The sequence below is a fragment of the Dasypus novemcinctus genome, chromosome 12 (genome assembly GCF_030445035.2).
Source record: "Dasypus novemcinctus isolate mDasNov1 chromosome 12, mDasNov1.1.hap2, whole genome shotgun sequence".
Classification (NCBI taxonomy): Eukaryota; Metazoa; Chordata; class Mammalia; order Cingulata; family Dasypodidae; genus Dasypus; species Dasypus novemcinctus.
Window position 1 is genome coordinate 90,760,572 of NC_080684.1, and position 15,467 is coordinate 90,776,038.

Consider the following 15,467-nt stretch of genomic DNA (forward strand, 5'->3'; position numbering starts at 1 on the left):
CTATCTCCCAGAGCCATTTATAAATCCTGAAGTATTCTATCAATTAAGACAACCTACAATATTTGATCCCATTTAAAACTCTGTTTGTTTTAAAGCAGGAAAATAAACATAATAGTTTTCCATCTTTTAAAAGGTGGACCATAATACTCTTGGAGGATGTTGTTCATAATAATCAGTAATATTTTTTAAGATGCTCACCAAAGTAGATGTGTGTGGTTTTCTGTGGTAACTGCTTTTCCCCATAATCCAGTCCTTCACACCAGCTCTTCAGCTGACCTCTAGGCTAGGCTACCATCATGTCTGACCTGGACGATTTCAGTCCTAAATGGTTGCCCCATCTCCATTCTTAACTCCCTGTAGTCTGTCCTCTTCATGTATGCTGTAGCCAGGGTGTTCTTTCTAAATCAGATTAGATCATTTATTTGCTTGAAACCCTTCATTGGTTTTCTATTACACTTTAATTTTATTTTGGAATTTACAAAATGCCAAACTTTATTACGACCAACAAGGCTCTACTTCCTCAACCCTGTCTCTTACTACTTTTTTCCTGCTTGCTATAATTCAGCCATGCTGGCTTCCTTGCAGATATCGAAGTGCACCAAGCTTGATCCCGTCTCAGGGACTTTGTCTTTCTTGTTTCTTCTTTTTGAACGTTCTTCCCCTAGAGCTTTACACAGTTGCTTTATTCTCCCCATTCGAGTCTCAACTCAAAGCTTAGGGAGGCTTTCTTCGACCAGTCAGCTAAATTAGCACCCTCTCTATTGCTGTCTACTATACTGTCTTCCTCTCGCTGTCCCAGAACCCTGAAATTCTCTTACTTACTTTTAAATGTGTGTGTGTATGTGTGTTTGGCCTTTCTATCGCCACTGTTATATAAGCTTCTTGAGAGCAGAGACTTTATTTTCACTGCAGTATCCCCAGTGCCTAAAACAGGGTATAGCACATATTGGATGCTCTATAAACATTTATTGGCTAACAAAAATGAATTTTTGAAGTTGAATTAGTATGTTTTATGAGGAACAACAAAAGACAATTTGCATGTATCTGTAGTTAAAATTAAGAAGTTGCAGGTACAGGCTGTAGTAAAGGCTCTTTAGGACCAGACAGACCCTGGGATTTGAATCCTTTTCTTGCTGAGACCATGTCCTTGCCTCACATTTCCCAGTGATAAAATGGAACCTGTGGTACACACTTCAGATGTGTTAAATGAGATCATGGAAATAAAAGTGCTTTGCATATAGCTACTTTTATACTCTGGAAATATAAATTCCTTTTCCCTTTGTTTTCTGCCATGGCTAGAAAAAGAAAATGTGAACAAGGGAAACAAAAGGCAGAGTTAAGACATAATACATTTGTTAAAAATGAAGTAGCATATTATTAGCAGTTGACTCCACAGTGACCAAGTTTTTCCTTTTTAAAATATGTCTGACTGTCATATGCTACCAAATATTTTCTTTGGGAAAAGAACTTAGTAAAATAAGTTAGGTTTCTGATACCCAGTAGGATCACTTGTAAATGATTCGATTATATCAACTCCTGCACCCCCACCTCCCCAGGAAATTAAAGAGCTAAAAGGGTTAACTTGCAGCATTTGGTAAAACTTAAATTTAAACTCTGAAGGTCCCTTAGGGGGCTATAAAATTGCTTTAGCTTGTTCCTTGTTGGTCCATTCAAGTCAAGTCCATGAGGCTTATAATATCAAGAGCGACCCAGAAGTGTTTATCTTTCTAATTGTTCTGTAGTTGCTCAAGAACGTCTGAAACATTGAAAATGCCATTTATGTTGGACAGATCACCTCAGGCAAACATTAAAGTTACAGAGTACAATATAGTATTTCCAGTTATAGGAACAATTATTAACTTGCACTCCTTAGAAAGTATTTTTCACCTCTCACAGATTACTTTATACTTAGCTATTTGTTGTTGTTTTTTTTTTTAAGATTTATTATTTATTTCTCTCCCCTTCACCCCTCCCCCCGCTCCGGTTGTCTCTTCTCTGTGTCTATTTGCTGCGTCTTCTTTTTTGTTCCTCTTCCGTTGTTGTCAGCAGCACGGGAATCTGTGTTTCTTTTTGCTGTGTCATCTTAAGTCATTTCTCTGTGTTTGCGGCGCCATTCCTGGGCAGGCTGCACTTTCTTTTGCGCTGGGCAGCTCTTCTTACGGGGCGCACTCGTTGCGCGTGGGGCTCCCCTACACAGGGGACACCCCTGTGAGGCCTGGCACTCCTTGCGTGCATCAGCGCTGCACCCAGGCCAGCTCCACACGGGTCAAGGAGGCCCGGGGTTTGAACTTCGGACCTCTCATGTGGTAGACGGACGCCCTAACCACTGGGCCAAGTCCGCTTCCCTAGCTGTTGCTGAGCGTGGGGGTTTCGTCCTCGCTCAGGCCCAAGAGTCGGGGGGGCTTGCTCCTGCCAAACCACCGGCGGGGGGTGCCCCAAGAGGGAGCACCGGTTCTCCAGGCGTGGGGGACGCGCGGTTGGGGAAAAACCACGGAGACCGCTTGAGCGCAAGAACAGGTCTGCTTTATTACGGAAGTACACTTAGCTATATAGGGTTGGGTAGAGGGAGGGGCGTGATGAAGGGAGGGTTGGCTAAGGGGCAGCTGTGGACAGGCTGAAGCTGATGGATAGACCTGAGGTAAGCAGTTACTGGGGAAGAGGGCAGATTGTGGGTTGGCAATATGGGCGGGACTGGCGGGAAGGACGGCAGGGGCTGGAAGGGGAGGAGGGGTGGAGAAAGGCGGCAACACCTAGCTATTTGTTTTTTACAAAGAAAAAATTGTTATGCTTTAAATATAAAATTATTAATTCATTCATCATGCTTTCATTGAACTCTTAATGTATGCCAGGTACTGTGTTAGGCACAATGGCAGGTATCTAGAAAAACAAATTATGGCCTCTGCTCAGGACAGGTATATAGCCCTGTGGGGAGGAAAGACATTTGTAATTACAGTACAGGGACATATGTGGTTTTTCTCAAAGCTGTTGCAAAACAGTGTAGGAGTTCAGTAAGAATGTGTATTTTTAATGGGCACCTATTTTGGGGCATTAACACAAGAGGTAAAGCAAGGCGGCCACCCATTCTATTGGAGCTCTCCCTGGGAGGGCTCCTATTTCTGCAGTTCAGCCTGGCTAACTTTAAATGGGACATCTAAGCTGAAGTTGGCAATCATCCATATGTGTGTCTCCTTGGGGCCAATCTGTTCTCTTCTGTGCCATGCAGCTTCAGCTCTTGCAGAAAAAACAACTTTGCCATTTCTTAAACATTCAATTCCAAAAGTCTGTAACAAGTCTAAAGATGTGGTAAATTACAGTACCTCCTTTGGCCAAAATTTTTGAAGTAATTTCAAGCTATAGTAAGGAAGTATTTTTAATGTCTAGAGGAAACACTTAGGAAAGAATATTAAATGAAGAAAAAAAAGTATGTACTATTATACATACCAGGAACTCTTAACTATGTAAAAACAATACATTGAACAAATGAAATATCTCAAAAGATTAATATAAGATTAGAGGAAATTTTTTGTTTTCTGGATTTTCTATAGTTTCTACCATGAGCATATTCCTTTTATAATCAGGAAAAATAGCTTTTATTTTGAAAAGCAATCCATTTCATTCCTGTAGCTTGTCTGGTCGAGTGAAGCACATTGTTCACCAGGCCTTCTGGGACGTCTTGGAGTCTGAACTAAATGCAGATCCTCCTGAGTATGAGCATGCCATCAAACTGTTTGAAGAAATCAGAGAGGCAAGTTGATATTGTCTTTATTAATTAATAATTTTTTTCCAAAGACTATTTTCATATCCTTCAGTATTGGAGACTCTGAAAAACAGCAAATTCATTCATGGGAAGAGTTTTTCCCTGAACCTCCTGGATCAGGGTAGAGGCTAGGAGATGGGGTCAGTCGAGGGGAGTGCAGAGCAATTCTTAGAGCAGAGAGAAGTAGTTAGGAGCACAGATACTATTAGACAGACCTGGTTCAGTTATGGGCACTCCCTCTTTAAGTTTCAGTTTCCTTCTCTGTAATATGGATAAAAGTACTTACAGAGTAATTGTAGGAGTTCAGTGAGATGCTAGTTATATTAGCTATCATTTACAGGGTACTTGCTCAATGCCAAAAACTAGATTATTCATTTTTCTTTACCATAACCCTGTAACGTTATTATGCTTGCTATTTTTGCTTTATATAAAGTAATTAAGTTCTCTGACGAGCCTAGATTCCCCAAGCTATAAAGGACAGAGAAGTTTTTGAACTAAGGAATCTGGCTCAGAGCATATGCTTCTAGCCATCTGCTATGTATACAGTACAGTGTCCACTCTGTACTGAATACTTAATAAATAGATTACTCATATATTTTATGCATAAGTATAATGTTTCATACTAATGGAGCCCATGGTGCTTTTCCATTTATTTTTCTTTAAAGGGTCCTTCTGGAACCATGATCTATGACTTGGTCTTTTTTCTTGCACTGTTTACCTGTAAAATTTTGAAGTACTTTCAGTAATATTACATCCTTGCCAGTTGTTTTCATTCTTACTATATCAGGAATTTCCAGTGGGGAAATCCACTTTAATTCAGGAGTTAGAGCTTTCTTTTCACAGATGAAACAGTGGAGTCCTTTGATCCACCATCCAGTCAGTATAAACTACAGTGGCATCCAGAACACTGAAGTATGGACAAGGAATTTTGTCATCTAGACACTGAAGGAAAAAGGAGCAACCTTAATTCATATAATGCTGATGTTGTTAAATTTTCTTTCCTTTTGCTCTGCAGATTCTTCTCTCTTTTCTGACTCCTGGTGGCAACCGACTTCGCAACCAGATCTGTGAAGTTTTGGACACAGACCTTATTAGGCAGCAGGCTGAACATAGTGCTGTTGACATCCAAGGCCTGGCTAATTATGTCATCAGCATAATGGGAAAGCTGTGTGCTCCCGTGCGCGATGATGATATCAGAGAGTTAAAGGCGACTGACAACATCGTGGAGATGCTGAGGTTAGAACTTGTGCTGCTTGTGTTTTCTTAAAGTACCTTTGAGTCTACTCGAAAGGGAAGTGTTTGGCGGTTGGGGGACACAGGAAAATAACTGGTCTTCCCCCTTGACCCTAGATAGAAAATCAAATAAGCAACCAGCAAGTCAGCCATTTACTGAGTACAGAAAGTTTTCATGATGAAAAAGAAAGATATAATCCCTGACTCCAAGGAGTTTACAATGGGGAGACAGATCACGAACAAGTAATTACAATCATGATAAGTACTTTGAAAAGGGGAGTAGAAGGTATTAACTGAGCCACCAGCAAGGGGCCTAATCTAGTCAATAATCCAGAAAGCTTCTTTATTAGTTAGGGAACAATAGCTGCTATAATACATAAACCCTGAATTCTCAGAGACTTAATAAAAGTTTTTCATTCCTGTCACAGTCTGATTCAAGGATTCTTGATCAGGCAGCCTTCCATATGTCACTCAGAAGCCCAAGCTCCTTCTATCTTTGGTTCCACCCAGTTCTTCAGCTGGTAAATGGGAAAGAGTCCATGGAGAAGGGATGCCAGATATTTAACCACTTCAGGCCAGAAGTGACACATTCTGTTGACTGTATAACTAGTCACATGATCCCACTGAGATTGAAGGGTGTTGTAGAATGTAGCAGCGTCTGGAAACACACTTCCCAGCCATGAATCTATATTGCAAAAAGGGAGCATGACCTCTAGTAGTCAGCAAACCATCTCTGTCTGCCATAGCTTCCTGTAGTGAATAAGGTTTTCATCTGGCCATGTAGGCAATAACTTCCTTATGATTTCCAGAAGAAAGATGAGGCTGTAGTACTTTTTGCCATCGAACGGAATTTTTCTCCTTTTGTGAATACAGCCACATTAAGAATTGAGAGTAAGAGTCTTCTGGGAAGAAGTAGGATTAGAGCAATGAAGGATTTACTTCTTTCCCCCAAAAATAACAAGAGGACAGGCAGAAACTGCCTGGAAAAAAATGTTTTAGGGCTTAGGACACCAGGGGAGGTCTGGACACCATCCAGAAGAGAGAGGGGCAAAGAAAAAAGAAGATCTTCAATAGGAAAAGTCTTCTCTCTCAGCAAAGCCCTTGGAATTTGGTCTGTAGCCCATTACTAGGTCCATGGCCCAGATTTGAGCAACTAAAAATCGATAATTCTAGAGAGCAAGACCAGGTTGAACCAAGAATCAAAGAACAGCAGGAACATACAGCCTCCCACCACTAAATCCCTGTACAAGAAAGAGAAAGTGAACATCAGAGTAAACTCACCATCATAATCAGATGCCTAGACATCAGCAAAAAATTACAAGCCATATTAAGAAAAAAGGAAGATCAAGCAAAGAAACATATCAGAGTCCCAGATGAGACACAGGATTTGAGACAGCTAATCAATGAGGTTCATACAAATCTCCTAAATTAAATCAGTGAGTTGAAAGAGAGTATGGCTAAAGAATAAAGGACATCAGGAAGACACTGGGCAAGCCAAAGAATAATTTGAAAACCTGAATAGAAAAATAACAGAGCTTAAAAAAAAAAAAAAAGAAAAATAACAGAGTTTATGGGAATGAAATATATAACAGGTGAGATTAAAAACAGAGGCATACAACAGCAAACTCAAAATCTTAGAAGAAAGAATAAGTGATGTAGAAGATAAAACAGTTGCAACTGAAGAGAGAGAAAGAATGGAAACAATTGATTAGGTGCTTAGGGAGTTGAATGATAACACAAAGTGCAATAACACACATCAGTCATGGCAGTTCTAGAAGGAGAAGAGAAGGGAAAAGAGGCAGAGTATTTGAGGAAATAATGGCTGAAAATTTTCCAACTCTTATGAAAGAAATGAAATCATATGCCTAAGAAGCTCAGCATACTACTATCAGAATAAATCCAAAGAGACCTACTCCAAACACGTACTACTCAGAATGTCAGTCAAAGATAAAGAGAAAATTTTGAGAGTAGCAAGGGAGAAGCAAACCACCACATACAAGGGATGCCCAGTAAGACTTAGGCAGATTTCTCATCAGAAACCATGGAGGCAAGAGGACAGTGGTATGACTGATTAGGATACTGATAAAGAAAAATTACCAGCCAAGAATTCATAAATGAGCTAGACCCAACAGACATGTACAGAACATTGCATCCCAAATCAGTGTGTTATACATATTTTTAAAGATTTATTTTATTTATTTTTGCCCCACCTTCTCATTGTTTGCACTTGCTGTCTGCAATCTGTGTCTGTTCACTATGTGCTTGTCTTCTTTTTAGGAGGCACTGGGAACCAAACCCAGGACCTCCCACGTGGGATGGAGGTGCCTGATCGCTTGAGCCATCTCTGCTCTCTGCTTGTTGTGTCTCTTGTTGTGTTTCATCATTGTGTCTCCTTGTTGCATCATCTTGTTGTGTCAGCCCACTGCACCAGCCCATTGCATCAGCCTGCTGACTTGCTTATCTTCTTTAGGAGGCACCAGGAACCAAACCTGGGGCCTCCATTGTGGGAGTTGGGCGCACAGCTGCCTGAGCCACATCCACTAAGCTATACATTCTTTTCAAGTGCTCATGGGCCTTTCTCCAAGATAGACCACTTGTTAGGTCACAAAGCGGATCTGAGTAAATAACAAATATTGAAATGACACCATGAACCTTCTCAGATCATGTTGAGATGAAGCTGGAAATCAATAATAAACAGGAAAGTGGAAAATTCCCAGAAGTGTGGAGGCTAAAGAACACACTCCAAAAATAATCAGTGAGTCAAATAAGAAATTGTAAGAGAAAGTAGTAGATATCTTGAGACAAATGAAAACAAGAACACAACTTATCAATTATGTGATATAGCAAAGGCAGTGCTGAGAGGGAAATTTATAGTCCTAAATGCCTACATGAAAAAAGAAAAAAGAGCTAAAATCAAAGACCAAACTGAACACCTGGAGAAACTAGAAAAAGAAGAGCAAAGCAATCCCAAAGCAAGCAGAAGGAAAGAAATAATAAAGATTAGAGAAGAAATAAATGAAATTAAGAACAAAAAGCACAACAGAAAAGCTACAAAACCAAAAGCTTGTTCTTTGAGAAGATCAATAAAATTGACAAACCCTTAGCTAAAACTAACACACACACACAAAAAGGGAGAGTGCAAGAGGGAGAAAGAGAGAAAGAAGATGCAAATAAATATGATGAGATGAAAGGGAGGATGTTAAAACTGACCCCACAGGAACAAAAAGGACCATTAGAGGATATGATGAGAAACTGTATGCCAACAAATTAGACAACCTAGATGAAATGGACAAATTCCTACAAATGCACAACCTACATTGACTCTACAAGAAATACAGGAACTCAACAAACTAATCACAAAGAGATTGAATCAGCCGTCAAAAATCTCCCAAGAGGGAAGCGGACTTGGCCCAGTGGTTAGGGCATCTGTCTACCACATTGGCGGTCCGCAGTTCAAACCCCGGGCCTCCTTGACCTGTGTGGAGCTGGCCCATGCACAGTGCTGATGCACGCAAAGAGTGCCGAGCCATGCAGGGGTGTCCCCCATGTAGGGGAGCCCCACACACAAGGAGTGCAACCCATAAGGAGAGATGCCCAGCACGAAAGAAAGTGCAGCCTGCCCAAGAATGGCGCCACACACACAGAGAGCTGACACAACAAGATGATGCAACAAAAAGAAACAGATTCCTGTGTCGCTGACAACAACAGAAATGGACAAAGAACACACAGCAAATAGACACAGAGAACAGACAACTGGGGTGGGGGGAGGGGAGAGAAATAAATAAAATAAAATAACTCTTTAAAAAAAAATCTCCCAAGAAAAAAGTCCAGGACTAGATGACCTCACAGGTAAAATCTACCAAGCATTTCAAGAAGAATTAACACCAATTCTTGGTCCAGCTATTGCAAGAAATACTTAATTATGGTGGGAATAGTTCATGATTTATTCCTCAGAAATGGACTAGGAGTTGAAAACTACCTCTTACCTAGTTATACTTTGCGTACTTGACAAGGTTGTGCTAAATATGTTTTTTTCCACCAAAAATAAAATACAATAAACATCTTCAAATTCAATTAAAAGTTGTGTTAAAAAAAAAAAAACACAAAACATGATTTCCAAAAAATTGAAGAGGAAGGAAAATTACTGAACACATTTTATGATGCCAACGTCATTCTAACGCCAAAGCCAGATAAAGTTTACTGCAAGAAAAGAAATTTACAGACCAATTTTTCTAATGAATATAGATGCAAAATTTTTCAGGAAAATACTTGCAAATAGAACCCAACAGCATAGTAAAAGAATTATAAATTGAAGGGGAAAAAAAGCTACATGATCATCTTGATAGACACAGAGAAGGCAGTCAACAAAATTTGGCATCCTTTCTTGATAAAAACACTTCAAAAACTGGTATGGAAGGAAAGTTCCTCAATATGATAAAGGACATTTATGAAAACCCCACAGCCAACATCATATTCAATGGGGAAAAGCTGAAAGTTTTCCCTCTAAGATTGGGAGCAAGACAAGGATGTCCTCTGTCACCACTGTTATTCAACATTGTCCTAGAGGTTCTAGCTAGAGCAATTAGCAAGAAAAAACAGGCATCCAAATTGGAAAAGAGGAAGTAAAACTCTCACTATTTGCAGATGACATGAACCTATATTTAGAAAATTCTGAAATATCTACTACAAAGCTACTTGAGCTAATTAAACAAGTTCAGCAAAGTGTCAAGATACAAGATCAACATACAAAAATCAGTAATATTTCTATACACTAATATTGAACAATCTGAGGAGGAACTTGGGAAAAAAAATTCCATTTACAATAACAAAAAGACTCAAGTACCTAGGAATAAATTTAACAAAAGATGTAAAAGACCTTTATTCAGAAAATTACAAAACACTGCTAAAAGAAATCAGAGACTTAAACAATGGGAAGACATTCCATGTTCATGGATTGGAAGACTCAATATTGTGAAGATGTCAATCCTACCCAAACTGATTTATAGATTCACTGCAATGCTAATCAAAATTCCAACAGCCTACTCTACAGAAATAGAAAAGACAATTACCAAGTTTATATGGAAGAGAAAGGGGACTTGAATAGCAAAAAATATCCTAAAATATAAGCACAAAGTAGGAGGACTCACTGCCTCACCTTGAAACATATTACAAAGCTACAGTGGTAAAAACAGCATGTCATTAGCATAAAGATAGACATATTGATCAATGGAATAGAATTGAGAGTCCAGAAATAGACGCTTACCTCTACAGTCAACTGGTTTTTGACAAGCCTATGAAGTCCACATTACTGGTACAAAACAGTTTTTTCAACCAATGGTACTGAGAGCACTGGATATCCATAACCAAAAGAATGAAAGAGGACCCCTATCTCACTCCCTATTCAAGTATAAACTTAAAATGGATCAAAGATCTAAATATGAAAGCCAGGATCATAAAACTACTAGAATATAATGTAGAGAAACATCTTCAAGATCTTGTGTAGGTGGGGTTCTCTTAACCTTACACCCAAAGCTTGAACAATGAAAAAAATTAGATAAATAGGACCTCTTCAAAATTAAACACTTTTGCATCTCAAAGGACTTTGTCAAAAGGGTGAATAGATAGCCGACTCAATAGGAGAAAATATTTGGAAATCACATTATCCAATAAAGTTTTAATATTCATGATATATAAAGAGATTCTACAACTCAGCAATCAAAAGACAAAAGACCCAATTTAAAAATGGGCAAAAGACTTGAAAAGACATTTGTCCAAAGAAGAAATACAAATGACAAAAAAAACCATGAAAAAAAATGTTCAATGTCACTGGTGATTAGGGAAATGTAACTCAAAGCTACAATGAGATATCATTTCAGACCTGTTAGAATAGCCACTATTAAAAAGACAGAAAATTACAAGTGCTCATGAGGATGTGGAGAGAAAGGGGAACACTTATTCACTGTTGGTAGGAATGTAGAAGGTACAGCCACTGTGGAGGACTGTGTGGAAGTTCCTAAGGAAGTTTAATACAGATTTGTCATATGACCCAGCAATGCCGCTACTAGGTATATACCCAGAAGTACTGAGAACAATGACATGAAAAGACATCTACACACCAGTATTCATAGTGGCATTATTTGCAATTGCCAAAAGATGGAAACAACGCAGACGTCCATCCATCAGTGAATGAAAAAACAAATTGTGGTGTATATTTACCATGAAATATTATTCAGCTGTAAGAGGAAGTGAAGTCATGAAACATATCACAACATGGATGAACCTGGAGGATGTTATGTTGAATGAAACAAGCCAGACACAAGAGGACAAATACTGAACATTCCACTATTATGAACTAAATATGTAAAGTCATGGAGTTAATAACTAGAATATAGGTCACCAGAAAACAGAATAAGGTTAGCGAATGGAAAGCTGCGGTTTAATCTGCAGAATTGGTGAAAAGGTTGTTCATAAATCTTTGGAAATGAATAGAAATGGTGAAAGCACATCATAGTGTTTGTAACTAACAGTGCTAATATATTGGTATGATAGTGGTTGAAAGGGAAAGTCTAAGGTCCTGTATATTACTAGAAGGAAAGCTAAAAAGTATAACATCGGACTGTATAGCATAGCGAAACCTCATGAGAAATTTGAGTGTGGGTAATATTGCATATTTAAGACTGTTTTTCTTTAAAAGAGAACAAATGTACATTAATGTTACAAGATCTTAATATCAGGCAAAAATACAACAAAAGCAAATGATGGACAGTAATGTATAGTAATATATTAATAATCTTCCACTAAGGGTATGTTTGCAGAAAAATTCTAAACAAAAATTATATAGCTTATTAGAGTGTGGGAATAGGTATTAAGTTTTAAATAAAATTATATATATAAAAAAATGGAAGGTTTTATGTGGGGAGGGTGTTTTTTGAAAGTTGAGTTTTCAGTGATGGTTTTGGAACGATAAAGAAGGAAACTCATCTGTGTAGCAGGTAACTGCTTTGTTACCTTGGACAAGTTGATAAGCTCACAAAGTCATACTTTCCCCATCTATAAAATCGGTTTTATATATACTTAGAGTTGTGCTAAGGCAGATTGTAGTTCTTTAATTGCAAATCCTTGTTTCAAGTTATTTTATTACCCATGCATGATATCAAATCTGTAGTGTTCCTCTTCATCATTTATTGAGCACCTATTGCATACTGCTCTCCCTTGCATTTTACATTCATTATCTCGTTGACTCTTCACAACATCCCTCCAAGGTTGATGTTGAGGTGAAGAAATTGAGGCTCACAAAGATTGAGTGACTTGTGCATGGCCACAGAGCTTGCCAGTTGCAAAGCTGGATTGGAACACAGGGCTGCCCAACTATAAAATGAAGTATATTTTTCCTCTGTGCCTCACTGACCTGACCTTTCCTTTTTTAAAAAAATTCACTTAGGAATAGAAACCTTATATACTATGTTTAGGGGCTTTCAAATGAAAATTCCTTCTTGAATCTTTCGTGGTTCTTTTTAATATCTTTTGATCTGTTTATAACTGGATATAATGGATCAGCTGGAGGTGATATTTAGCAGATCATGACTGTCTGCTAAAGTAAATACTCTTCATATCTGTGCATGTGTTTGATCTTCTACGAAAAGTAATCTTGCCAAATGGCAATTGGAATCTCAAACCCATTTTGGGAATGGTTTTTCTAGAATGTAAAATATAAAACAATTAGTGGATTTCATCTTAACTTATAAAAACCTAACTATTTTAATTCTAAAAATTTTAGACAAATATTTCATGTCCTGGACCTCATGAAAATGGATATGGTCAATTTTACAATTAGGAGTCTTAGACCACATCTTCAACGTCAGCTGGTGGATTATGAGAGAACCAAATTCCAGGAGATTTTAGAAGAAACTCCAAGTAAGTACAATATAATGTGTGTATTTATATTGAAACTGGGTGAAAATATATTTTATTTTTGACATCTTAAGTAGTGTCACTAAATAATTTTGGTCTTTCTCTTCAAACATTTTTTCTACCTTCTAAAATTGGCATCACAAATTTACTGCTGTTTATTCCATGCCAGGAATTGTGCTAAGCACGACTGATTTCTTCATTAAAAAAATATTTATTGAGCATATGCTGTGTGCCAGATACTGTTTAGGAGCTGTGGATATAGCAGTAAAAACAATAAAGTTACTGTACCCTTGGAGCTGATATTCTGGTAAGCTGTAAGAAAAAAATAGGATAAATGGATGGATAGTGATAGGAAAGTGGTGAAGGAGGGGCCTGGGCTCTCAGATGGGGGCAGGGAGAATCTGGGAAGGCTACTCTAATAAGTAACATTTAAGCAGAGTTCTGAGGGAGGAGACATGTGAAAATCTGAGGGAAGAACACTCCAGCCAAAAGGGAGCTGCAAGTACAAAGGCCCTGAAGCAAAAACTTGCTTGTGGTATTCAAAGAACACACGGCAGCCAGGGGGGTGAGTAGCATAAACAAGGGTGAGAGTGGTAGGAGATGAGGACAAGACGTAGGCAAAGGCAGGTCACATAGAGTCTTGCTAGCAAACGAGAGGAATTTAGATTCCATTCCCAGCATGATGGAAGGTCACTGGAGAGTTTTGAGCAGGAGGGCAGCATGTGATTTTTGTTTTTAAAGAATACTCTGGCTCTTGAGTAGAGAACAGACTGTACAGGAGCAAAGAGGAAAGTGAAGAGACCAATTAGGTGGTAGCCTCCTAGTTGCTCAGGAAAGAAATGATGGGGATTTGGTCCAGGTGGTAGTAGTGGGAGTAGTAAGGAATGGTCAGATTCTGGATGTATTTTGAAGGCAGAGTAACAAGATTTGCTGACAAGTTGGTTGAGGGGAGAAAAAGAGGAGTCAATGATTCTAAGGTGGTTTTTTTTGTTTGTTTTCAGATTTATTTATCCCCCCCACTTGTTGTTTGCACTTGCTATCTCCTCTCTGTGTCTGTTTTGTGCTCTTTGTGTCTGCTTGTCTTCTTTTAGGAAGCACTGGGAACCAAACCTGGGACCTTCCATGTGTGATGGAGGTGCCCAATTGCTTGAGACACAGTCACTCCCTGCTTGTTGTATCTCTGATTGTGTCTCCTTGTTGTGTCTCCTAGTTGCATCATCTCATTGCATAAGCTCGACTCTTGTGTCAGCTCACTGTCCTGCTCATCTCATTTAGGAGGCACCAGGAACTGAACCCAGGACCTTCTATGTGGGAGGCAGGCACCCAACTGCTTGAGCCATATCTGGTTCCCGATTCTAAGGTTTTTAACCTAGGAACTGGGTGAATGGTGGTGCCTTTTAGTGAGATGGGGGAAGGGAGGGAGAAGTAGGTTGGGTAATGGTTTAGAATCGAGAGTTCAATTTTGGATATTTGAACTTTGAGATCCTTGTTCAGTGTCAATGTGGAGATGTCAAGTAGGCAGTTGGATACAAAAAACTAAAATTCAGGGGAATGCTAGGAACTGGAGATATAAATTTGGGAATCCTCAGTTTAGTTATGGATTATGAAGCCATGGACCTGGATAGTGCTAAAACTTATGAAGTGCTTACCATGTTCTAAGCACTTTACCTGTATTAACTGATTTCATCTTATAACAACTTTAGGAAGTTATGTTCCCTTCCATTTTATAGATAAAATAACAGGCACTGGGAGTATAAGTCACTTGTTTCCAATACACAACTTGTAAGGTATAGAGCTGGGACTCCCTCAAGTTGCACAGCTGGCAGCTCCCCACTGTATTACACTGGATGAGATTACCTGGGGAGCATGTACTGAAGAGGACTGACCTGGGACTCTCCCATATCTGAGAAGAGAAGAAGGGTCCAGTAATGGAGATTGCAAAGGATCCACGAGAGAGGTAGGAATAAAGCCAGGAGAGGCTGGTGTCCTGAAAGACAAGTGCAGAAAGTATTTGAAGAAGGAAGGCATGCTGCTAAGTGGTGAGGAAAGATGAAGGCCAAGGTTTGACTGGAGGATATGGCTGCATGAAATCGTTAGTAACCATGACAAGAATGATTTCAGGGTACTGGCAGGCATTTAGACTGGTGGGGGGTCAAGAAAGAATGGGAGTAGAGGAAGGATTACCTCATTGAACCTCACAATTACCCAACAAGTCAGGTACTATACTCTTCACTTACCTGGTGAGGAAACCAAGATGCCACATGTTATACAGCTGACAAGAGACTGACTAGCCATCAGTCCCTGTGCCCTAAGGCTGATCTCCCCACCCCTTACCCCAAAGGACTGGGCATCTTTGTGGCAACAGTCAGTACTACAGCCTTACATAAACAAGGCAAACAGGTACCACTTGTAAAGAAACCCCAGCAGGCTGGAGTGCTTCTAGGGGAGAGGGTGCTGATTATGGAGGGTTGAATGAGGAACATCAGTGGAGCTGACATGTTCTGCCTGGTAACAGGGAGACCTAGGTGGGCTGTGAGCACCACCTGCCCCACTTGCTAACAGTTCA

General features: G+C 39.3%; 1 protein-coding gene across 2 annotated transcripts in view; it reads left to right on the plus strand.

The window, feature by feature from the left end:
- TCP11L2 (t-complex 11 like 2) overlaps positions 1–15,467 on the plus strand; it is a 49,991-nt gene that overhangs the window by 12,149 nt on the left and 22,375 nt on the right. For both annotated transcript variants that reach the window (XM_058308664.1, XM_058308665.1), the window contains exons 4-6: positions 3,625–3,745; positions 4,773–4,993; positions 12,768–12,904. In XM_058308664.1, the coding sequence (XP_058164647.1) occupies positions 3,625–3,745; positions 4,773–4,993; positions 12,768–12,904 (479 nt within the window). The remainder of the gene's footprint in view (positions 1–3,624; positions 3,746–4,772; positions 4,994–12,767; positions 12,905–15,467) is intronic.